This window comes from Typopeltis vanoorti, chromosome 26 (genome assembly GCF_054136105.1).
Source record: "Typopeltis vanoorti isolate ZY-2024b chromosome 26, IOZ_Tvanoo_1.0, whole genome shotgun sequence".
Taxonomy (NCBI): Eukaryota; Metazoa; Arthropoda; class Arachnida; order Uropygi; family Thelyphonidae; genus Typopeltis; species Typopeltis vanoorti.
In genome coordinates this window covers 4376043-4401284 of record NC_143574.1, presented here as the reverse complement: position 1 = coordinate 4401284, position 25242 = coordinate 4376043, and the positions used below count along the sequence as shown (strand labels likewise).

The following is a 25242-nucleotide window of genomic DNA, read 5'->3' as shown; positions in this document are numbered from 1 at the left end:
CACTTTAACAAAGTTTGATATTTTGGTGTCTATGTCTTTTTCTTCTTCGTATAAATCACATCCCAAGTATATGAAAGTGTTTGCTTGTTCTAATATTTTATTATCTATCACTCTTCTACTTCTTATTGTATTTTCTCCTTTGAATGCCATTATTTTTGTTTTTTCTTTAGATAATGTCATGTTATATTGCTTTGAGATATCATTTAATGATTTTAATGATCTTTTTAAATCATCTTCTGATGTAGCTAATACTATTTGATCATCTGCAAATAGCAGTTTTTCTATCTTCATTTGCGGGGTCATTTGTATACCAAATGGGTTATGCTGTTTCCAGATTGTTAATATTTCATTTATATATATATATATTGAAAAGCAGAGGTGAGCGGGTACATCCTTGTCCTACTCCTCTTGATATAATTTTCCATTCTGAGACATGTTCAAATTTAACTGATATTTTATTTCCTGTATATATTTCTTGAATGGACTGTAAAAGTTGGTTTGGTATATTTAAATCGGTTACTATTTTAAACAATTTTTGTCTACTAATTTTGTCAAAGACGTTTTCATAATCAATAAAGGCCAAGTGTGTTTCTTTTTGAAATTCTCTTCTCGTTTCTATTAATAATTTTAAAGTAAAAATTGGATCTATGCAGGATAGGCCTTTTCGGAAGCCATTTTGTTCTTCTAGTAGTTTGTCCTCTACAATACTGCTCAGCTTCTCTTTCAATTTGAGAATGTTGTTGAAGTTCAATGACAATGGAGACGTGAGTTTGCAACACAACCTCTAACAAGCCTGACAATTGCACGCATTCCTGATAAGTTTGAGACCCATGTACCGTGTGCGATGTGCAGAAGGGAAGATCTGCGAGGCCTCGCACAGCAACAAGTCCTGCTTCCTCGACTATGGTGTCGAAACAGTTTCTACACTCGCCACAGAAGTCTACCACACAATGTGCACGTGAGACTGGTGTTAGCAGTGCAAGCATATGGTCAACGAATGAAGACGATCCTGATCAGAGAATGCATTAATGTGAGTCGTTTCAACACATGGTAGATGAGGATGAGGAATTTGTGAGGAAGCACAATTCAAGCTTAATGGAACAGCGAATCGGCATAATTGTGTTTGCTGGGCTCCGGAAATCCGTGCGTTCATGTGGACAAAGAAATCAATTTACCAGGGCTCAATGTCTGCTGTGGAATGTCATCTAGTGGTTTAATTGGATCATACTTCTTTGAAGGTACTGTTACTTGTCAAGTGTACCTAGACATGCTAATCATCCATTTTACCTGCCATTCATGCACTTTATGGAACTCATCAATTTCTCTTCCACCAAGATAGTGTACCACCACACTGCCACCGAGACGTGACAGTTTACCTCAATGAGAGTTTGCAGGGACAATTGATAGGACGAAGAGGTGCCTCTAAAGGATGTAGTGTATCGTAGAAAACCAGCTACACTGGTGGCCCTTCGGAAAGAAATTGAAACGGCATGCGCAGTAATCCCAATGGACATTTTGGCCAACGTTGCCTAAGCAGTAGTTCGTCCCAATAATAAGTGTCTGAACGCTAAAGGTAACTTGAACACCTCGCGTAATTGTAGATATCAAAAGTAAATTGTATTCATCCCTTGATGTCTGTATAAATTTAGTACTACAATTTTTATAGTTTCCTCCCTGAGCCGATTCGCTTCTCGTTAGTCAACCTGGTGGCTCTGAGCTCCCTCTAAGTCACCATACGAACACGCCGTGCTTAGTGCGGACATCCGATCGACATAGGAACATTGCGAAACAGAACTCCAGTTCTCAAACCATTCACCAGCCCAATCCTCCTAGCACTGGATTACAAGAGACCAGCACGACTCCCGGCAATTAATAATTTTTTTTGGACAAAGTTTATTATCCTCTTCATATATACAAAATATTTACAAATATACAATTGAAGTATTACTATTACATTTTTGTTCACTACATATATTCAATATTTAATGTTAAGTGAATATATTATTTAAATACATAAATAATAATAACTAACAATGCATTTTCCATTTTTCCATACATATTTACAATTATTCATTTTGTGTGTTAAGAGAGAGATACTTTTCATATTAACGATATTGGTTGTGGAATAATATTTTTTAGATAAATATACATAATTTTTCCAGCATTTTGTCATTTACATTTATATTTTCATCTGCAGTTCAATTAATTCTCAAATTATATTCATAGTTTCTGTTTCAGTCACCAGGGAATGCTGAATGGATTCATTTCACTTTTTCACAATGCCATTTTTAAATTGAAAATAATATTAATAATATTTTTTTATTAATAATAGAACTGTATTTTTACGTTTTTTTCACATACATATTTACAATGATTAATATAATATGCTAAAGTAATCTCTTTCATTTTGACAATATTGGTTATTGATTAAATTTGTATAAATATATATACAGGGTGTTCGGGATAAATTTGACATATTTATAATTAATTATATTTTTCCGTAAGTTACATGTATTAACACACACTTCTCTTCATTTAAAAGTTTGGACCCTTCTTCATTCATATACAAGATGTCAGAAAGGATGGATAGCTGGAACCCACCTGAATCATGGAAGAGAATAACTTGTATCATGATGATTCGTGCCCGCCATCAAAATTAGGATATTACGACTGCTGCCCAATGCTCCCTGAATACAGTAAAAACAATCAGGCATGAACTAGAGACTTGCAATGGTGACTACGAGGATGTAGCAAGAAGAAAGATCCCTAGCAGACAATCTGATTGCGTTCGTACAGCAGAATTCCTCGCAAATCTGCAGGAACAGGTGTTGAAGAACCCTGGCATTGGAATTCGGGCTTTGTTCGTGGAGTTGCTAACTGTAGTCAAGCCCTGGATAACAAGGGTAGCCAATGGTAGGCCGTATGTATGGCAGCAGGATTCGGCCCCTTGCCACACCTCTGGGAAAAGTCAAAAATGGTTGTCTGAAAATTTCTACGACTTCACCAGTCCAAATGTTTGGCCTCCAAACTCCCCAGACCTTAACCCCATGGATTATTTTGTATGGGGCGCAGTTGAAAAAGACACCAATCGCACTTCCAGTAATACAAAAGCCCAGTTAATGGATAAAATTAAAACAGTTTTTGCGGCCCTTCCCAGAGAGACTGTAGCATCAGCTTGTTCGAGGTTCCGAAGCAGAATTGAAGCTGTGATCGATGCTAATGGTGGTTATTTTGAGTAAATCTTGTTGATAGTATTGTAATTAACTCTGCCTGTAATGTTTTTTTGTCAATTCATTAAATTTAATAGATACAAAGAAGATTTTCTTTTTCCTTACGAAACTGTCAAATTTATCCCGAACACCCTGTATATACTAGTTTTATTTTTTCTACATTTTATCTATTACATTCATATTTCAAAATTAACAACAAATAATAATAATAATTTTTTTTTTTAATAGGCTCAGGCCTAGAGCTGCAAATTTTGAGGGGCGGTGGAAATTTCCGGACTCTCATTTTTGTAATTATATTTATATTACGAATTTACAATATAAATAGATTACGCATGTAAATCAACATGTTCAATAAATATGGGGGGGGTGGCATATTCTGCAGCCTAGGGGTGTGGAATACCTAAATACACCACTATATGATACATACTTTTATTTTTATTTATTTATTTATTTTTTATCTTGGATGAGATGTGTATATATATATATATATATATATATATATATTGTGAGTATACAGACATCAAACGATGAATTTACAAAGTTTTCATGATTTAAAGATACCCTTTAAACCACATATGGGCAAACTCCGGCCTGCAGGCTGGATCCGGCCCTCTACTTCTTTTGATCTGGCCCTAATCTATTTCAGCCAAGTTTGTCTGATTCATGGTGGGAGAAAACATGGTGTGTTCTACTAACTCACATTAAGCTGACGTCATATGACTTGTGCGAAACACACTATGTTTTCTCCAACCAAAGTCTCTTTCTCACTTTGATTAGTGGCGTGTGTAAATGTGTTGCAACGTGTTAGTTCAGTACTTGCGTTGGTGTTGTGCTTTCTTCAGTGCCTGCATTGATGTTATGTTCTGTTTGGTGCTTGCGTTGATGTTGTGTTCTGTTCAGTACCTGTGGTGTAGAAGACAGTTTTGTTTGACAGTTCTGAATATCGCTGATAAATTTGGGACAATGTCAAGGGTTATTGCAGAAAAAAAAAGAAAAGTAGATGCAGAGAATCGTCAATTTCAAGATAACTGGACGGAGGATTATTATTTTATTCTGAATAAAGGTTCGCCAGTATGTTTGCTGTGCAACGAATCCGTATCCGTCAATAAAGAATACAACTTGAAGAGACACTTTACTTCGAGACATGCGGATCCCCCAAAAATTGATGGACAACTACGAACAGATGAAATACAGAAGTTGAAGAAGAACTTGGATACCCAGCAGCAAATGTTCAACAAGCAAAGAATGCAGCACCACAGCATTGTCAAAGCCAGCTTTGTGGTAAGCGAAAAAATCACTAAGCATTCTAAGTCATTTGGTGAAAGAGAATTTATCAAAGAATGTCTGTTGGATGTTGCAAGTATAATATGTCCTGAAAAGAAAAAGACTTCGAAAATATTCGTTTGTCGAGACGTACTCTTGTCCGACGGATAGAAATTATGGCTGATGATATCAAAAAAGTTTAAAAGAGAAGATTGCTAGATTGGAAGCATTTTCAATTGCTTTGGATGACAGCACCGATGCCTCCGATACAGCACAACTAGCAATATTTATTCGAGGAGTTGATGCAGATTTCAACATCACAGAAGAATTATTGGCGCTTCGGCCGTTAAAAGAAACACTATCGGTGAAGATATATTTGAAACAGTCAACACAGTCTTCGAGAGATTTGGGCTTAAATGGAGTTCACTATCTGGCATATTCACTGATGGAGCCCCTGCAATGATTGTTGCACAGAAGGGATTTATTGGAATAGTTCATGAAAGAGCAATAGAACTAGAGATCCATCCGGAAAATTTAACAAATTTTCACTGCATTATCCACCAACAAAACCTTTGTGCAAAATCGATTAAATTCACAAATGTTATGGAAGTTGTAGTAGCCAGTATTAACTTCATTAAGTCGCGTGCACTTAATCACCGCCAACTTAAGGAGTATTTGGCAGACCTATTTTCGGATTATGAAGATGTGTCTCTTATTATTGTGAAGTGAGGTGGTTGAGTAAAGGTAAAATGTTAAAACGATTTTATGATCTGAGAGAAGACATTGCAAATTTTATGGACATAGAAGGAAACACAATTAACCAAGTAAAAGATGATGAGTGGGTGTGTAGCATTCCTTGTAGATGTCACCGCATACTAAACGAACTGAATCTTAAATTGCAAAAACAAGGACAACTGGTGCATGGACATGTCAAAGCTTTTTGTAATAAACTAAGATTGTTGGAAAGTCAGATAAGAGCTAAAAATAGTTATCATTTTCCTACTCTAGCAACTCATAAAAATATCCCTTATAATTGTTATGAAGATGAACTGAGGGCATTAATAGAGCAATTTGATACAATGTTTGCCGACTTCAAAAACAAAGACTCCACATTCACTATATTTGCTCGTCCGATGAATGCTGATGCAAATAATGTCCCAGAAAACTTACAGATGGACCTTATGGAGCTTCAGGCGGATTCAGTGCTAAAATCAACAGCATTGCTTTGACGGATTTTTATAAATTTTATTTGGTGGAAGAAAAATATACAAATTTACGCGCCTTTTCAAGAAAAATCATTTGTCCTTACGGCAGCACATATATGTGTGAACAGTTTTTTTCGAGGATGAAATACAATAAATCAAAAATTTGGACAAGAATAACGGACGAAAACCTCGAAAATTCTATGCGATTATCCTTAAGTAATATTAACGTCAATATTGATAATCTCGTAGTTGAAGTACAAGGCCAATCTTCACATTAAATTGTTGTGTCGTTCATTATATTATAAAATTTATGTAGAGCTTTATACCAAAGCATTATATTATAAATAAATGAAATATGAAGTAGAAACTTGTTTTAATTCATTTAATATTAATTTATTTTATTTAATAATTTGGTCCGGCCCTTGACTAGGAGACAGAATGATAATTTGGCCCCCAAACTAGGAAAAGTTACCCATGCCTGCAGTTTAAACGATAACGAAGAGGTAAAAGTTTTTCTTCGTGTTTAGTATTTCTTAGGGGTCACATGCGTAGCTGCAAAATGGCGTCTGGTAGTTCTCTACACATGGCTGTAAGAAGTTTATTTACTAGGTAAGTTTATGCAGACTTTGTATTCCAAGTATAAGGCATGAATTGCGAGTAGATATGTAATTGATAGATACAGTATGCATCGCTATTAATGCCATCGTTGCTATATAATTGATAGATACAGTATGCATCGCTATTAATGCCATCGTTGCTATATAATTGGTAGATACAGTATGCATCGCTATTAATGCCATCGTTGCTATAGCAGGAAATTTCATGGAACGAATTGCTGTAGTTTCCTTATCTTCGGCAATAGGAAACTTTGAACATTTTACTACGATATATATAGTGAATTTTAGCTTGTGACATTTGTTGAGTTGTCGAAGATGAAGTTTCTCTGATACTTCAAATGCTACACTAATTTAAATTCACCAAAAGTGCAGTTGGACCTGGTATTATTAGTAGGAGACTTCTACAAGTCTTAAATCCATCCCTGAACAAGAACGTATATGAAGTTTTGTGGACTGCAGACGTTTTGTGTTCTTTATAAGAAATCATCAAAAGAACATGTTAGTCAAATTACAAAATTGTCGCTTTTATAAACTTCAAAATTAGCAGGTTGATGCGTTATGTTATTGAACTGTTTTCAAAGAACAGGTTAACAATTTCTCTGTCATAATGATAGCATAAGCATAACCAAACATCCCCTTCAGTTCATAATTAAAAATGAAGTATACTATGATTACAAAAAATCGAAAACGTGGGTGAAAGTTTTCAAGGTACTTAAAGAAACTGTTCATACAATGAAAACTCATAGAATTAAGGCTCCTAATAAAAGGAACTTAAAAAGCATAAGTGCCTCTTACAGTGAATCCTGGTGTTCCATGGAGGAGTGCCATAATAACAATAATATATGAAGACCTGCAAATTAAGATAGGAATACTATTAATGAGTTGTAAAGTTTGAATATCTTATCTCTAGACCTTGTGGCATCTCTAGATTCATGAGAAAAACACCACAAACTGTCATCCTGCTTGCAGTAACTCTCCAATCTCAGCTGTCAGTGTGTCATAATTATGTGTACTCAGTCCAATTTTCTTTTCAGAAGGGAAAAACTCAGCTGCTTCTGCCTAAGAAGTTGCTCAATTTTAATTAGTCTTTTAAATATCTCATTGATAAAGACAAAAAAAAAAAAACGTAAGTTACAAAAACAATAGACAAACAGTAATTGTTTAATAATTATGATTAATAATGCCTTGAAGGAAGTGCCTCTATAGCAAGATGGTAGTGACAGTATACCATTAGATCAGAAAAACCAAAGTTCGAATACTACTAGGATATGAGGAACCTTTATAAGTGCTCTTCACCTTTGAGGGTCAGTTGGTTTGTTTTATTATTGAGATGACAAGTTCTTTCCCCCTTCCTTTCTCATTTATAGTTCCAACTGGTACAACCTATCAGTCGTAAAAGTAAAATTAATGGCTAAACAATACAGAGGCTGCCAGAAGCCCAATATCACTTTGCTTAAATTTATTTGATATTGCTATATGAAAGCTTTTGCTCTCCAATAACTGAAAAATTAACAAACTGCATGATCTAAATAAGTCATGAGAGTATTATTATTATCCCAAGACCTCATTGAGTCAAAGACTCATCTGGGAGGTCCTTTTATCACACACACATACGCACAGCTCATCATACTGTGCCTTGAAGACATTCAAACTCCTTGCAGACACCACACTCTCAGGCAAGGCATTCCAATCATTCACAACTCTGCATGAAAAAAACCTGCTCCTCGCTCCCCTACTCACATCCTCTTTATACAGTTTCCAGGGATGATCTCTGGTTCTCCCCTGATCTCCCACTATTTTCTGTAGAACTCCTCCAGCATTGATCCTTTAACAACCCCTTACCAACTTATAGGTCTCTATCATATCTCCCCCCTCTTCCTCCTGTCCACCAGACTGCAAATTACATCTTCTCAATCTTTCCTCATACTCGACACTTCAGAGTTCAGATCGCCTTTGGACCTTCTTCAACATCTCATTTGTATTAATATTTTTGAGTATTATGTTGATTTTCGTTGTTTACAGAAGTTTATAAACATGCTTATTTTTTTGATTTTTTTTTTTTTTCTTATCATTCCAGAATAAATCCAGATGGGATTTATTATCTATGTTTAATTTTTATGATGAATGCATTTTGTTTTTTCTTTTTAATATTGTTTGTGGTAATAGTTTTGTGTTTTTTCCATTTTTTTTCTTTTTTCTTTTTTTTTTTTCTGCTCCCAGTTTTTCCTGATACTGATTGTACTATTTTTTTGGAAGTTTTTCTTTAGGGAGTGATGTTTTTGTATTGATTATTTTTTATTTATTTATTTATTTATTTATTTTAAAGTGAAGTTTGGTTTCAAGGATGTTTTCAAGAATGGCAAAATCATATCTTAAACACCATTTAAAATACCATTTTTATTTTGCATATTTCTTGAATTTAGGGAGACAGCAAAATAGTGCTTGCCTGGAGTTGGAATATACTCTAGCAATAGTTCTGTTTCCCGATGTTTCAACCTTCCTGTTAAAATCATCATCTGCAGAAAAGCTACGTTACAATTCAAACAGTATGCCAGAGTAACACTAATTTTCAAACGTTATTCTATTGGCCTGACCTCTGATGTAAAAAAAAAAAAAACATCATGAAAGCTATATCATATTTTATATCTCCAGAGAAGCAAATTCATGTAACCTCTAATACAGCAATAGTCTTAATCAGTATTTAAAATCTCTGTTGTGGATTGTTAATATATTGGCTAAGATATGAATAATATAAGATATTAAGGCATGATCACAAACACTTTTTTTCCAGATGGGAATTGTGCATCCATCCATATCCACTTAGTTTGCACATCCGTGTATTATTATTACCTGACGCCTCCAATCGAGGGAGGGTACCTACTCTACAACTGTCTCCATCACTCAATCCACTGACAAACAGCAACTTTACCAACGCCATCTACTTCCCATTACCACCACTAATATTTTCAGAGACAGTCATGAACATCCATGCCCATGGCAGGATTTGAACCCACAGCCTTTTGGCTGGAGAGCAGATACGCTAACCACTTGGCCATCCGACCTGGCTGGCCGAGTGATTAGGGTATTTGCTCTCCAGCCAGCCATTATGTTTATTGAATAGTGCATAAATGTTTCCATACTGGTAAGAAAAGTTGTTTTATATTGGGGTCAAAACATACAAGGAAATGAGGCATAGAAATCACAGCATTCATCCTGCTTGGCATTTTTATAATGCCAGCCAAATGGGTGATAACAACTGTATTACTTGCTCCATGAGAGAAGAAATTAACACAGATTGTGATCCAGATTGATTTTGCCTCTTGTTATCTAGAGCAGTGGTTCCCAATTCATTTTAGACAAATTATGGACTCTACAACCATGTTATAAATAACTTTTAATTTCCCAATGTTTCAACCTTCATATTAAGGTCATCATCTAGAGTATATACACAAATACAAAGACAAGCTACATTACATTTCACACAGTAAGCTATAGATACAATGATTTGATCAACGGTTATTCTACTGGCGTGACCTCTAGTGAAAAATAATAATAATAATAATAAAATAAAAAATTAAATTAAATTAAATTAAAATAAGGAAATAAAATAACTACATCAAAGCTATATTCTATTTAAGATAACAACAAAGAATATTCTTTCATATAGATCGTTTTGTTACAGTAAAAACTGATGTGAGTGAAATCCATTGGCAGCTTGTACATAAGCACTGTGACACTACAGCACCCTAAAGGAAAAAATGAAAAAATTTAATTTTGTTTTGTTTTTTGCAGGTGCTGCAGTGTCCTAGTGCTTATGTACAAGCCACCACTGGATTTCACTCGCATTGGTTTTTACTGTAACAAAATGATCTATATGAAAGAATGTTTCTTTGTTGTTATCTTAAATAGAATATAGCTTTGATATAGTTACTTTATTTCCTTATTTATTTTATTTTTATTTTTATTTATTTATTTTTTTTCACTACAAGTCATGCCAGTAGAATAACCGTTTGATCATTGTATTTGTAGCTTACTGTGTGAAATGTAATATATCTTGTCTTTGTATATGTGTGTGTATACTCCAGATGATGACCTTAATATGAAGGTCAAAACATCAGGAAATTAAAATAGTTATTTATAACATGATTGTAGAGTCCATAATTTGTCTGAAATGAATGCTGATCACCTTGTAACACTAAAGGAAAGAACAGTGTTTCCCAACTTTTTTTTTTCACTTGTGTACGTACCCCTTGGCTGCCCATTTTCATAAATTGTACCCTTCATATTAGTAAAATGTTTGTAATTAATATAGTGCTGTTATTTCAAATTTATATGTTGTAACTATAAATAAATAGTCCAATAATGGGATTAAAAAGCAATGGAATAATAAGGTTGAACAGACAGTGCATGTATATTTACATTCAAAACTCAAAGATACAATGAATTCAAGTAAATTCATCACGGATTACATAAAAAAAATTACATTACATTACATTTGTTACATTAATTTATTAATAATTGAAAAACTTTAATATGTTTTGAAATAATATTTTATATACAAATGTTCAGTGCGATCCCTGAGCTTGTTTTGAGGTACATAGTTTTTTGATATCACCTTCAACTGATGTAAGATACAGTCTTGATTCAGGAAGTGCATTCAGCTTACTATGGTGTTTATTTTTTAGAAAGGTAGAAGAAGAGAAAGCCCTCTCCACCAGCTCTGTCTTTGTAAATGTCAACAGAAACTTAAGTGCCTTGTCAGAAAGTTCTTCATATTCTATGCTAATGTCTGCCCAAAAGTTAATAAGGGATTTTTCTTTGAATTCAGCCTTTTAAAATAGTATGTTGAAAGTTCAATCAACTTCTCTTTTTCCTTGATTGATAATGTGATTCGAAAGTATTCTTCTTCAGAGTGATTTGCAATCCAGTTGTTCTCTTCTCCAGGTTTTGAGAAGTCCTGAAATTGTTGAGTTCGTAAATGCCTCAAGATTAAAGAAGATTTCATGCTACCATTGAATAATACTTCCTCCCCACACACACACTGGAGCTTAGAACAGTCCTCATCTCCTATATACAAAAATCCATACTTCATGTATTCATCACAATATTTTCTCTTTTTTACCTGTTCAAAGAACTGAAGACTGTGCCTTCTCACTGTTTTACACTAAAGTTAGTTGTGTCTTGAGAAATTCTTGGTGACACTATCCACATTATGTTTCACCTTGTTGACTGTGTTGGTTTTCAGCCACTGATAATACATAAATTGAAAGATTAATTTAAACCTTAAAATGATGACAAAGAGAAGAGATGTAGAGAAGATCCTGAAGAAGTTGCTTGCTCATCACTCACTCACTCAACTCACTCATCATGAATGGTAGAGGGGTCTCCCCATTTGTGTGCAATCATTGATGATAGCAGACACCTTTATATGTTGGATCGGTGCAGTTGGAAAGGGAAAAGCCAGTTATTATTATTCCCGATACCTCCAAGGAGGCCAAGGACTCATCGTGGGAGGACACCTACAACTGTTTCAACCACTACACCACCGGATCTCTACTATGAATCATCTCCATCAACGCCATCTACCACCCACCTCCACCACAACTAGTATTTTTTGTCTGTAAATTGCATGTGTTCTGAAGGGCTGATTTGTCTGTATGCGGGATGAAAAACCCTGCTACCTCCGTATGAAATCGACTAACTCACCTTCGACTGAAATCGTCCGGATAAAGATTCCTCCCGTTGCAACAAGAATCGAACTTAGGCCTATTCCAATCGAAGGGTGCAATGTACCGTCTTTCTTCCAATTGCGCTACAGACATTATGAACATTAAAATCTTGAGGGAAAATAAACAAGTAGAGATTAAGTGGATGACTAGCAATATAAAGCATGTGCAAGAAGGGTAACTTGTATGGTAAGGAAGACAAAATCGATTTTGAGAGAAACTTAGCTAAGCAGGCCAAAAGAGGTTTTTTTTTTTTGCTGTGTAGCAAGTAAGAGGAAGAAGAAATAAGGAAAGATACTTTACTCCTTGCTGATGGTGCACAAGTAGAAGAAATAGTTCAGTTACTAAGTGATCACTTTGGAAGGGTATATTATTATTATTACTACGTGCCACTTCCAGGGAGTCCAAAGACTCATTGAGGAAGGGCATCTACTCTACAACTCTCTATCTCCACCAACGCCACCACCCACCACCACCACCACTAGCATTTCCACAGACAATCACAAACATCCATGCCCGCAGCGGGATTCATACCCAGCCTTTTGATTGGAGAGCAGATACGCTAACCACTCAGCTAACTACCTGGTGATGACTACAGGTGGTGACTTTGCAGTTACTAAGATGGATGAACTGGAGGTACTCAGTATATTGAAAAATATCATTGCGAATACACAGCAGTGGGCTCGGACAGTGTGTCAGCTTGTGCACTACAAGAATGTGCAAGTGAACTGGCAGTGTCTCTGACGAAGTTGTTTAATCTAGTCTGCTCTGGCAAGGTTTCAAGGGAGTGGAAAGAGGATAAGCTAGTTTCATTACATAAAGGTGGCTCTAAGACAAAAGTAGCAAATTGCAGACCTGTTAGTATCTCTAGAGTGGTGATTAAAGTATTGGAAAAGTTGGTTAAAAGTAAAATTCAGGAATGTGTGGATAGGAATATGATTAGAGTAACATGAGGGCAACCAGCATGGCTTTGTAAAAGGTAGGTACTGCCTCGGTAATTTATCCCCATTTTAAAATAATATGACAACAGAATTGGATAAAGGAAATGGCTACACCAATATACTTCTGGACGTTGTAAAGGCATTTGACAAAATACATGAGTTGGAGCAAATGGGAATGGATTTAAGGCTTGTGGCATCGATAGACCGACATCAGAGGGTGATGTATGGTGGAGTGGAATCATGGTGAATGAATGTGACTAGTTGAGTTCTCCAAGACTCTGTACCAAGACCACAAGTGTAATCAAACAAAGTTTGTGCCTGAAGTATCTTCAGGACTGAGGCAACTCATGGTAAAGGTGGACCAAGCTCTCATCACTCCTTGTCTTAGTATCTCCCATAATGCAAAGCACATCTCTTTGCAGACATGTATAATGCTATGCATTAAGGGAAGGGCCAATACATGTCCGCAAGGAGATTGCATTATGGGAGATACTAAGAGAAGGAGTAATGAGAGCTTGGTCCACCTTTACCACAAGTTGCCTTAGTCCTGAAGATACTTCAGGCACAAACTTTGTTTGCTTACACTTGGATAAAGGATTAAACTAAATTTATTATAGTCTAACCAAGTGGAAAAAAACTTCCAACATCTTTCTCTAAATCCAGAGTAATTTAATAATATGGTGAGACACCTTTTGGCAACTCGTATAGGTAAATATGACTTCTCCATTGCTTCCATCTTGGTATCACCACCTCTGGGTCTGGCTCCCACTGACGAGACCAATAAAGTCGAAACCGGTTGGAAGCTTGGGTGATGAATGGCAATGCTGTAGCCCATGAAGTTTCAACTGAGGCTCGGCTTGCTGTCACCCAGGTCCTGCGAGTGGGGGGTAATGAATGACAATGCTGTACCCCATGAAGTTAACTGAGGCACGGCTGTTGCTATTACCCCCTCAGATGACATGAGCAAATGAGCAGCTCTGCTCGGTGGTGGAGTGAGCCTGCCATGGGATAGAGCCAACACTGAGAGTTCTCAGTGGCAGGGTGAGCCTGTTACTGAGGGGAACAATGCTGAGTTTTTGGAGTTTGACCGGTACTTGAACATTCAATAAAGGTCGAAACTGGTATCAGTAGTGGCCTTCCTTTAATGCATAGCATTACACATGTCCTTTATCCAAGTGTAAGCAAACTTTGTTTGCTTATACTTGGATAAAGGATTAAACTAAATTTACTATAGTCTAACCAAGGGGAAAAAACTTCCAAATAATTGATTCTTTACGAAAGCAGATATCAACAATTTGACCCAGCTCCTTTGCAAATCATAGCCTTAGCAATGTCCCATGTAATACCACTTAGACTTCCTCCTGGTGCACCTAGCAGAATAATGGCAGTGGTCCAATAGTTCACATTAAGATTATTTGTTAACTGATCTGGAATCCGGTTAAAGCTTCAAAGTTACATTCAGTTCAATATGTCTACTATGTAACTCCAAACACCAGACAATGATATTGTATTTTACAACAGTTTTAACAGATTACTGAAAGTGCTAGAGAATGAACAGGATCATTTGAATGGTATTTGTTTATAAGTGCATCAAAGCTTAGTGCCTGTTCATATGTAAATATGCCACTGTCTATTCTAGCAGTGCATAATATCTGTGTGAAAGAATTCTCTGAAAATATAGCTTTGCCTCTTAAATACATTACTTATCATAAATATTCATGTATATTCATCATATCTCAAAGCTATAGTATGTTTAATGGGCATTCATGATATATTGTCAGGTTATATATTGAGATTTCCATTATGGGGTTAAGAAATGGCCAGTTGACAGCTTGGCAAATTTTAAATAGGAATTGTAATGGTTTTCAGCATTTAAAAGGCAAGATCCCATGGATAAGTGATGCAAAAAGTGAAGGCATTTATTGGCCCACAAATTTGTAGATTCATGAAGGACATTCTTTGCCATCTTAAATGATGAAGAAAAAAAAAACATGGAAGACTTGCAAATTTTTTACAATCTGTTAAGTGACACAGTAATAACAGAGGACTTCAACTCAATCCTAGCAAGACAAATATTATGGTTCTCAAAGGAAATACAAACAGAGAAGCTCTTGAGAAACAAGTTTACCTTAATGGAGAAAGAATTGAGGAAGTCAGCAAGTTTGAGGACCTCTAATCCATTATTAATGGATCCTGGGTTCTCAAGATGTCAGAAAAAGGTTAGGAATGGCTAAAACAACAGTCAGAGACCTGTCTAAAATCTGGAAGGATGGATCTATCTCCATGGAAACAAAGTTGAGGATTTTGGATGCAATTGTTTTTCCAACAGCGACTTATGGATGTGAGACTTGGAACCTAAAGAAATCAGATAAGAAACGGATATCTGCTTTTGAGATGTGGTGTTACAGAAGGCTGTTGAGGATATCATATAAAAGACGTACAAATGAATGGGTGTTAGAAAAGATCAGTAGAACTTTAAGTGTCTTCTTAAGGATGTTGACAGAAGAAAGTTAAAATATTTTGGACACAGAGAAAGGATGAAAGGGGGACTTCTCAGAACAGTAATAGAAGTTAAAGTTCCTGGAAAAAGAGGCAGGGTTAGGCCATCAATGAGATGGATAGATGGCGTGTGTGGAGTGACTGATCTTCAGAGAGTTGAGGCTGCCAGAAAAGCAAACAACAGGACTACATGGCAAGGCTTGGTGTGGCACATCACCGAGCATCGGAGTCACCATACGGCATCTGTAGATGCCCAGTGAAGTGAAGAAGAAGAAATCGAAGTGACACGAAAATCTTGTGGAAGATATGTTATGGGCATACAATGTGATATAGCATGTCATTAAAGATCCACATCCTTTTAGATTTCTTTCCTCTTAACTTCAGCTTTGTCAGTGACAAAGGTTGAAAATGAATTCTATCAAGATGTTTCTTATATGGAACAACTGTACTTAGAAACTACACTGTCCGTCTGATGCATGCTTGCTTGCATTTATAAGCAGGAAAGTACTGATTTCAGCCATAAACAGAACAACCTTCAAGCAATACATAAATTTGAACATATGCATACTGTTAGTTCATATGGCATGGTTGGTATACGAACATATAATTTTTGTTCCTGCAAAACTGAATAGTGATAAAGAAAATTTTAAGCTCCTATTGATATTCATGTTAAATTCAATCATATTATTAGAAGAGACCGCCAGTGAGTCAGGGACTAATCGAGGGAGGCCACATGTTACCTGCACCAGCTTTCATAACTTTTCTTGAATTCATTCACATCTATGGGCTTAAGGCTTGCTGCACTCACCACTTCCAAAAGTAACCCATTCCAATCATTCACCACTCTATTAGAGAAAAATCTAGCTCTCACCCTTTCTTCACTGCATTAATTCTCAACTGTCATGGATGCCATTTTGTCATCTTCCCATTATCCATCAAATGAAAAATTTCATCTACTGGTATACTGTATAACCGTCTCGTGAGTTTGTAAGACTCAATCATATAACCCCACTTTCTCCTGTTTGCTAGTATCCGTAATCCACAAATTCTCAATCTGCTTTCATAATCTGTATTCCACAATTCCAGTGTCATCTTTAAGACTTTTTTCTTTGCACTCTCTCCACTATACTAGCATCGCAAAGAAAACCAGACCTATGCATAATGCCTTGACCTATACCAAGTGAGGTTGTATCAAGCACTTGTAAAGAAAGAGACACAGTGACCTCCTTCGTTATTGAGGCCCTTGAAATTCAACTTCCTATATACTAAACTCCATGCTTACCAAGACCCTAGCCTGATCAGTTTTCTCTAGCATTATCCCAACAATATAATATGACATTGGGTATTTCATTACAACAAAGTGCATAATTTTACATTTGGTGTCATTGAGCTGGTAGCCATTTTCACATGCTCACAATTCCAGAATATTCAAATCATTTTGCAAAGATTGAATAACGATGGATCAGGGACTGATCCCTCTGGTTTCCTTAAATCTTGCATATTCGCATCTCTCTTATATCAGTTTTTGATATCTGTCAGTCGGCCATCTCCTTATCTATGCTAATATTTTATAATCCTATCCCATATTCTCCAATTTATGTAGTAGTCTTCCATACTATATCTTGTCAAAACCTTAGCAGAGTCCAAAAGTATTATGGTGTACCCATTCTGCTTATCTAACTCAACAGTAACAATAAATATGAGCAAGTTTGCTTAAACATGATCTTCCCCTTAGTAGATCTATGCTGTTCATTGCAAAGTATAGATTCTCTGTCAGCCTACTAGCACAAACTAAATTTTTCAAAATCTTCACCACCACTCCAGAGATACTGATAGGTCAGTAGTTAGACACATCAGGCTTTGCACCACCTTTATACAGTGGAATTATTGTATATTCTTTCCACTCCAATGGAATCTTCACTATTCTGAGGCTATGTAATTTGAGTCTCAAAGGAGACAGCCAGTTCAGCTGAACATTTTTTTAGTATCCATTCTGATATCCCCTAAGCCCTATTGCTGAATTCTTATTCAGTTGGTTCAACAGCTCTAGTTCCTCCATATACACCTGAGTTTTTCCTCATCCAGTGAAGAGGCAGCAGTGAGCTCAATGTTGCATACATGAGGTTGGTAGCTTTTAGCAAAATGGAGACTCATTAGCCGTACAATTTCTTCTGCATGTGTCACATGCCTACCATCTACCTTCAGTAAAGTTATTTTTTCATACTTATTCTTTCTCTTACTTGCAACTGTTACATGCTTTGGTATAAGTAGAGTATGAAACTGGGGATCTTGATGTGAGTTACTTGCAGTAAGTTATTATTTTTATTTTTTTTTATTATTATTTTTTCATTGACTGTTTTGATACACTTACTATTGAACCAGGACTTGGAAACTTGAGAATTTGGGGTAGAGTGGGGGAATGATTGCCTTCATTGCCATTGAGGATAATTTCTGTGACTCAGAGCAGGTTAGGGTTGGATTAGTGGAAGCAATGGTCGGACCAAGGAGAGGAGTAGTAGAAGTTCCAGAGATCATCCCAATTGCCAACTTTATAGTGCTAGATAATGTAAGAATGCAAGGTCTGAGGAAAGTCATTGAAAGGAGACTTGCACTAGATAATGGGCTGAGTTGCTGAGAGATGTGATTTCTGCAGTGTAGGAAAGAGAACTGGGTTAAAAAGAGATTCAGTGTTGGAAGAGTGAAGAGGGTTATCAGGAATTCCTGTAGGTAGATGTACAATGTGCATATGGCTATTGTTTATGGCAAAGATTTCTGCCTCTCATCTAGCTTGGTTGGTAGTTTTTGGAAAAGGAGAGCCAGTTGGAATTGTGGACATTGAAGTTACCCTATTAAGAAGGCCTCGCTATCAGGATGACCAGATTGGAGATAGTCGAGCTTCATAATAAAGAATATGAAGAGGTTTGAGTGGTTATAGAGTTTGAAGAATGGTAAATGCAGCAGATGAAAATTACTAGTTGAGGCAGAGTAGATCAAAAGCAGGGGATTCTAAATTAGCCACTTTCTGGCATGCAATGTCTGATCTCACAAAGGCACAGGTGCCACCCTTGTGGCAAAAGAATTGTGAAGTGTGTAATTTGGATATTGAAGGTGGACAGTAGTGGATGTAAATGCTACTTGTGTTTTGTCAACAGTACGAGCTGCAGTCAGGAAGACTTTAAGTGGTGTATGTCATTAATGTTGGTGTTAATGCCATGGATGTTAGTAAAGTGGATGTGAAAGTGAGTTTTTATTGAAGATTCTTACATGGTTTGTATGTTATGATTGGTTGTGTTGTCTTTTTAGTTGGAATTAATTTATGAGGGAGATTCATTTTTTATTGCAATATCACTGTTTGTATGATTCATTAGTTCATTCAAGGTTAGATAGAAGAAGTGGGGACATGCACTGAGAGAGATACTTAGACTTAATCTCTGGGCACCACCTGGCAGCCAGCTTCAGTATCGCCATTTTAACTGATGTACTCTCAAAATGGAGGGGGCTAAAGTATGTTTGGCATGGTTTTGAAGGTTTATCACTTACACTGAAGAGAGGAGAAGGAACAGAAACCAGAATCCCTGCTCTTGAGATTAAACATGGAATATGTTTGGGCCTCTACTAAGCTGGGTGATGGTATTTCATCAGGCGATGCAAGTCATCTACCATTAAGTGGTCTAGTTGGAATTTCCTCCAACTAAGATATCCCTTTGTAGCAGGAATACTCACTGGATTCACCAGAACTCCTTTTGTGGAAATGCCACGATGTTGCATTTCCACAAAAGAAGCTGACTTGACCTGAAATAGGAGTTGACTTGCCAGGGAGAGGCTATATATTGTGCATTACTTGGCCATTAGAGGCCTATTCCAAGATGATGGTAGATATCTGGTATATGGGTGGTTATCAATCCATTAAGTTTTGGTGACAGATTGTATCAGTATAGTAAATGAAAATCCTTCTTTGAATATTCTGCTTGATCCAGAAGAAGAAAACATTGAGCATTAAAAAAAAAAAAAAAAATCTGAAAGATTGTTCAATCAATCAGTATCTGTCCTTAAAATTATTTCTGACTTAAGCATGTATTTCTTTTCCCCAAAAAAAATATTGGAGTCCATGGGATTCTTAAATCTCCTCCACACCCATAATTCAAATGCAATTCACTTTCTGTCTTTTTAATAATCCAGCTTTCACATCCATACATCACTGCTGGAAATACCATTGCTTTGACAATTGTAACTTTCATGGCCTAACTCACACCTCTATCTTCCACAATTTTTGTCAGGTTTAACACCACTTTTTTCCCCATGACTATCCTTCTTTTAATTTCATCTTCACATTTATCGCCATTTCTGATTCTGGACCACAGTAAGTCTTACCTTTCAACAATTTTTATTTTATCTCTCTCTACTATAAATTCATTTAAATTGCCAGAAGCCATCAGTTTTGTTTTGCTGATGTTTAAATCAAGCCTGGCTTTTTTACTTTCCGTCTTAGCTGATAGAATCAACCACTCCAGATCTTCCTTAGTTTCTGCTATGAGGTTGTATCATCTGCATACTTAAATTATTTATTTTTCTGCCACGAATCTTAATTCCAACTGGATCTTTGTCTAAATCAGTCATTCTCATAACATATTCACTATAAATGTTAAAAAGGTAGGGCGACAGCATACAACCCTGCTGCACTCCTTTTTCCACTCGAACACTGTCACTTTCTCCAAAGACTGTTTTTACTGAAACCTTGGTTGTCATACAGCTCTCTTATCAAGAGATTAGATATTCAGGTATGCCAATTGATCTCATTACAACTTGCAGTCTGTTGTGATCCACACAATCAAAAGCTTTCTTATAATAAAACAAATGAATACTGCCCTCTGAATTCTCTTGTTTTTTCCATAATCCATCTCATGCTTGCTATTTGGTCTCTAGTTCCTTTACCTCTCCTAAAGTCTGCTTGTTCTTGTGGCATTTCTCTATTCAAATATGGCTCCAACCTTTGTTGGATCACTTTCAGTATGACTACTGACTACTTGCATGTGAAATTAAAGCGATGGTTCTATAATTTTTACAATCTTTGGGATTTGAGTTTTTTGGAATTGGGATGAATACCTGATGTTTTCCAATATCCAGGCCAGTATATTTTCTTCAAAGCCTGTTGACAAAATTCAGTCAATATATTCACTACTTTATACCCAACTGCTCTCTCAGTAATTCCATTGACACATCATCAGCTCCCAGAGCTTTTCCTTTTTGGCAGCTGTTCCATTGTTGATATCACTTCACTTTTCATTATCATGGGTTCCTCAACAAATTCTCTCATTTCAATTCTCCTTCAATATTATTATCTTTTTTGTACAAATCCTCTACACACTCTTTCGATCTTTTTTTCACTTTTTCTTCCATCAGACATTTTTCCGAATTACTTTTTACAACTCCTAATCTAGGGATAAACATCCCTGTAACATCATTTATTTTTCTAAACAGATCTCTTGTTCTACCCATAGTATTGCTTTCTTCAATTTCCTTTCACCTTTTATTTAGATGTTTCTCTTTATCTTTCCTAGCGTATCTTTGGAAATCTGCACTTAGTTGCCTAACCCTTTCTTTGTTTCTCTGAAGTTTCTTTTTTCTTCTTTCCTCTGCTATTTGATTAGCTTCTTCTGACAACCATTTACAATCTTTCTTTCTTGTTGTTTTATTAAAAGTCTTCTTTGCTGCTTCAATGACTACATTTTGTTTCTTTCCATAGTTCTTCTAATTCTCTTCCAGTCTTCTCCAAACTTTTAATTTCTTTACGACTTCTACTTTAAATGCTTCATTTAACAGTATCCCTTAATTTCAATTTAACTTCAGCTATCGATAATTCATGATCTGTCACACAGTCTTCACCAGGTAGTGTTTTTGCTGGATATCACTCCTCCACCTTCTGCTGGCAACAGTATAATCTATCTGATTTCTGTATTCTCCATTAGGTGAAGTCCATGTGTCCAATCTTCTTTTGCAATAAAGCAACTGTTCTCAACACAAAACCAACATCCTTTCTCCTGCTTCATTCCTAAGTCCTAAAATCAATTTTACAGTGATGCTTCATTCTTCTTTTTCACCCACTTTTGCATTCCAATCACCTAATATCAATAGAAAATCTGTTTTATCAAATGCACAAACTTCTGTATGCTATATTAAAGAAACCTGTTTATTAGTTTATATCAATTATTATATATGAAATACTCATTTATTGAGAAGTATATGAATTATGCAATATTATAAATTTGGTAATTTTATATTTTGAGAGTAATGCTGTTCTCCTTTACCTTCCTCTTATTGTTGAGTGGATACAGTGCATTATAAATTTATGTGATATTATATTGTAATCCTGTGTGCAATTTTAAAACAATATTTTTTTTAATTTTTTCTACACTCGGATTTTAGTCAAGTCCAGAAAGTCTTTATACCAGGAATTCGCCACCGCAGTACTGCACCTCCTATTCACTCTGCAAGTCTTGAGCAGATATGTAAAGTACCTCTTAATGAACCATTGCCTGGTTTTCCAAAACCTATTTATGCTTCAAGTAAAACTCATGATCACGAAACCAAGGTAACAACGTTAAATAATGGTTTAAGAGTGGCATCACAGAGCAAATTTGGTCAGTTTTGTACTGTGGGAGGTAAATTGATTATCATTAATTAGTTTTATGGCTTTATTTTTTGGATAGATTGCATTTATTGGGGTGGGGATTTCAAAACTGTTTTTTAGGAAGTTTTATTTTGAATAAAAATTTTAAGTGAAATTAAATATTATTTTCAAAAGAATGACAGAAATTAATCAAATCCATTTGAGTAGTTAAAATTCACACTGATTTTTGTTTCTGTATTTATCACATGTTATTAAATATCATATGCAAAAATTTGACACAATGAAAACAGCCTGTGAAAAAAATATATATATATTTTTTAAAGTTACAATAAGAAATTTAACCACTTTGTTGCGAAGTAAGATAATTGGTATTTTTGCACATCTGAAGAATGTGCAAAAGTTTTGGAGCATGATCAGCTGTCATAAGAAAAAAATTCCTGCAATTTTCAGTGTTCATTTTGTCAGCATGGTTGGATGAGTGGAACATATCCACTTCCCAGCCAACAGTATATGCATTTGAATCCTGGCATTGGCATGTTTTGTTGAATGTGTTTAAGTGGTAGATAAATTTCACTACTCACTGAGACCCTCCTTATTTGAGGCCTGAAGTGGCATAAATAAATTTAAAAAAAAAAAAACATGTCTGGTCTCTTGACCAGATGATGCCATCTCTTCACTCCACTAATCTTTCTCAGGACTCTCATATCTGCGGTCTCTAGTCTTTGGTCAAGTGTTTTACTTCTGACCCAGCTCTCAGATCCATAAGTTAAAAGTGGTTTGAACACTGTCTTGTATACAGCTAATTTAGTGTTCCGACTAATTTCTCTCTTATTCCATATGAATTTATTCAATTGACTTCCTACCATACCAGCTTTGTTGATTCTGTTGTCTATTTCCATATTTAATTTACCATCTTCACTAAAAATCGTGCCTAAATAGCTGAAATGTTTTACTTGTTCTATAAGTTTTCCAATCACAATGCAGTTGACATTTTCAATGATTCTGCTTATTTTCATTGTCTTTGTCTTGTTATTGCTGACCTTCATACTATATCTATTACAACAGTTATTCAATTTAGTCAGGGAATCTTGCAGACTGGATTATAACATCATCTGCATAAAGTAAAGAGCTAATATATCAGAAGTATAACATCATCTGCATAAAGTAAAGAGCTAAGATAAACATAGCCAATTTTGATATCAGATTTAATACCACCTTCCTTCATAATGTGATCCATATGGATAATGAATAACAATGGAGAAAATGTGCACCTTTGTCACACACCTGATTTTACTGCAAACCATCTTCCTGTACCGCCAATTCTAACTGCTGACTTACAGCTTCAGTCAAGACTATGTATTGCTTGATATTGTGTGCAGGTCTGGTCTTCTGGTTTCTGTTGTGATTCTGATATATTTGAGAGAGTACAAAGGAAAGTGTTAAAAAATTATATCTGGATTATGGAATACTGATTATGAAGACAGATTGATGAACAAAATTCTCTACTGATTATGAAGACAGTAGAGACTTTGTAGACTGCAGACATTAGCAAACAGAAAGAGGGTGTTATTGAGACTTACAAACTTCAGAAAGGATCATACAGGATTTCAGTTGATGGAATATTTCAATTTATTTATGGTGGGGAAAGGACAAGAGTGCATAGTTGGAAACTGAGAATGAATGCCACTAAGAAGGGGGTGAGGGCTAAATTTTTCTCTACTAGGATGATGTGTGATTGGAATGGATTGCCATTGGATGTTGTGAGTGCAAGCAGTGTGAATGAATTTAAGATTAAGTATAGTGTGTGTGGTATATAGCCTCTCTCAATGAGTTCCTGACTCCCTGGAGGTCTCTCTCTTAATAATAATGTCCCATTTACACCATATAACTGTAGTGTTTTGAAGAGCTTTCCTCTTGGAAACTTGTCATATGACTTTTCTAGATCAATCAAAACTTAAATACAAATCCTTGTTATATTCCCAAGATTTCTCACTATTTGTATTAAAGTGAAAATCTTATATGAGTTTGAACATAAAATCAGTATAACTAAACTGGGCATATACCATTATTTTCTTCAAGTCATAACAAGAAAAACACTTTAATGTGCACAGTTATCATCATTTATGGATAAAACTTCTGCAACTTACCTTGGCTCCTACAGAACTGCCACCTCCTTTTTGAATTCATACAGGAGGGAAAACTAATACAAAAACTTCTTCCTATATGAAAACAACATAATTCAGTCTAATTCTCCTTGCATTCCAAATCATAGAACACTGAAGAAAGAATATGTCCTCATCCAAAATACTTCAGTAACTTAATTCACTTTTCCTGTGAAAGCAACAAGTTTCATGTTGTTGCTTTGCATTAAATTACTAAAACTGTACCAACAGCTTTAGTTGGTACAGTTTTATTTGTTTCAGAACAAATTTACTTCTGTATGAAAACTTAAACTTTGAATTAAAGAAATATGTATGTTGTGCAATATTTCTTTAATTTGCAGTTCTAAGAGAACAGTATCTATTTATGGCAGCTGTATATCATTGGGTTTCTGTCCAGTTAAGAAGCTGACATTCACACCAGCTGTGTCACTATTTCTCTTCCTCTCAAATGGGCTATTGTTCATCAATTGGGTCCCCTTTCTCTTTGTAATTGGATATGATGGCTATAAAGTTGACTGACTGCTGAAATTTTCAGGTTATTTTTTATTTTAGAGGTAAGTTTAAATTATTGTCACTTGAAGATTTCAGGTAAGCGACATTATAAACCAATGTAGTTTCAAAATTTTAAATGTTAATTTTAGATCTCTATTTTTATAACTTCATATTCTAGTTTTTTGTTCCAATCCTTGTTCTGTTAACAGTGTACAGTTTCTCGCCTTTTTTTTTTTTTTTACAATTTCCTTTGTTCTCTTTCCTGCCATTTCATTTTTCATGAGAATGAAGTATAAATTAAAGATGCCAAGAAATTATATTCTTGGTTTCATCCTTTATCCAAATATAAGCAAACCAAGTTTGCGCATGAAACAGTTTTTTCTAGTTGGAAAGAATTAGGTTTGATTCCTATATAAGATGTGAAGAACTTTTTATCTGGGCTTTTCAACTGTGAGTTAGCCATGTTATCCTGTAAGACA

At 35.5% G+C, this 25242-nt stretch overlaps 1 protein-coding gene across 1 annotated transcript in view; it reads left to right on the top strand.

The window, feature by feature from the left end:
- The first annotated feature begins 6183 nt into the window (after nucleotides 1-6183).
- Nucleotides 6184-25242, top strand: part of LOC150092279 (mitochondrial-processing peptidase subunit alpha) — a 98760-nt gene continuing 79701 nt past the window's right edge. The window contains exons 1-2 of the mRNA XM_090414945.1: nucleotides 6184-6307; nucleotides 21905-22140. Coding sequence (XP_090271071.1) covers nucleotides 6243-6307; nucleotides 21905-22140 — 301 coding nt within the window. The 5' untranslated portion in view covers nucleotides 6184-6242. The remainder of the gene's footprint in view (nucleotides 6308-21904; nucleotides 22141-25242) is intronic.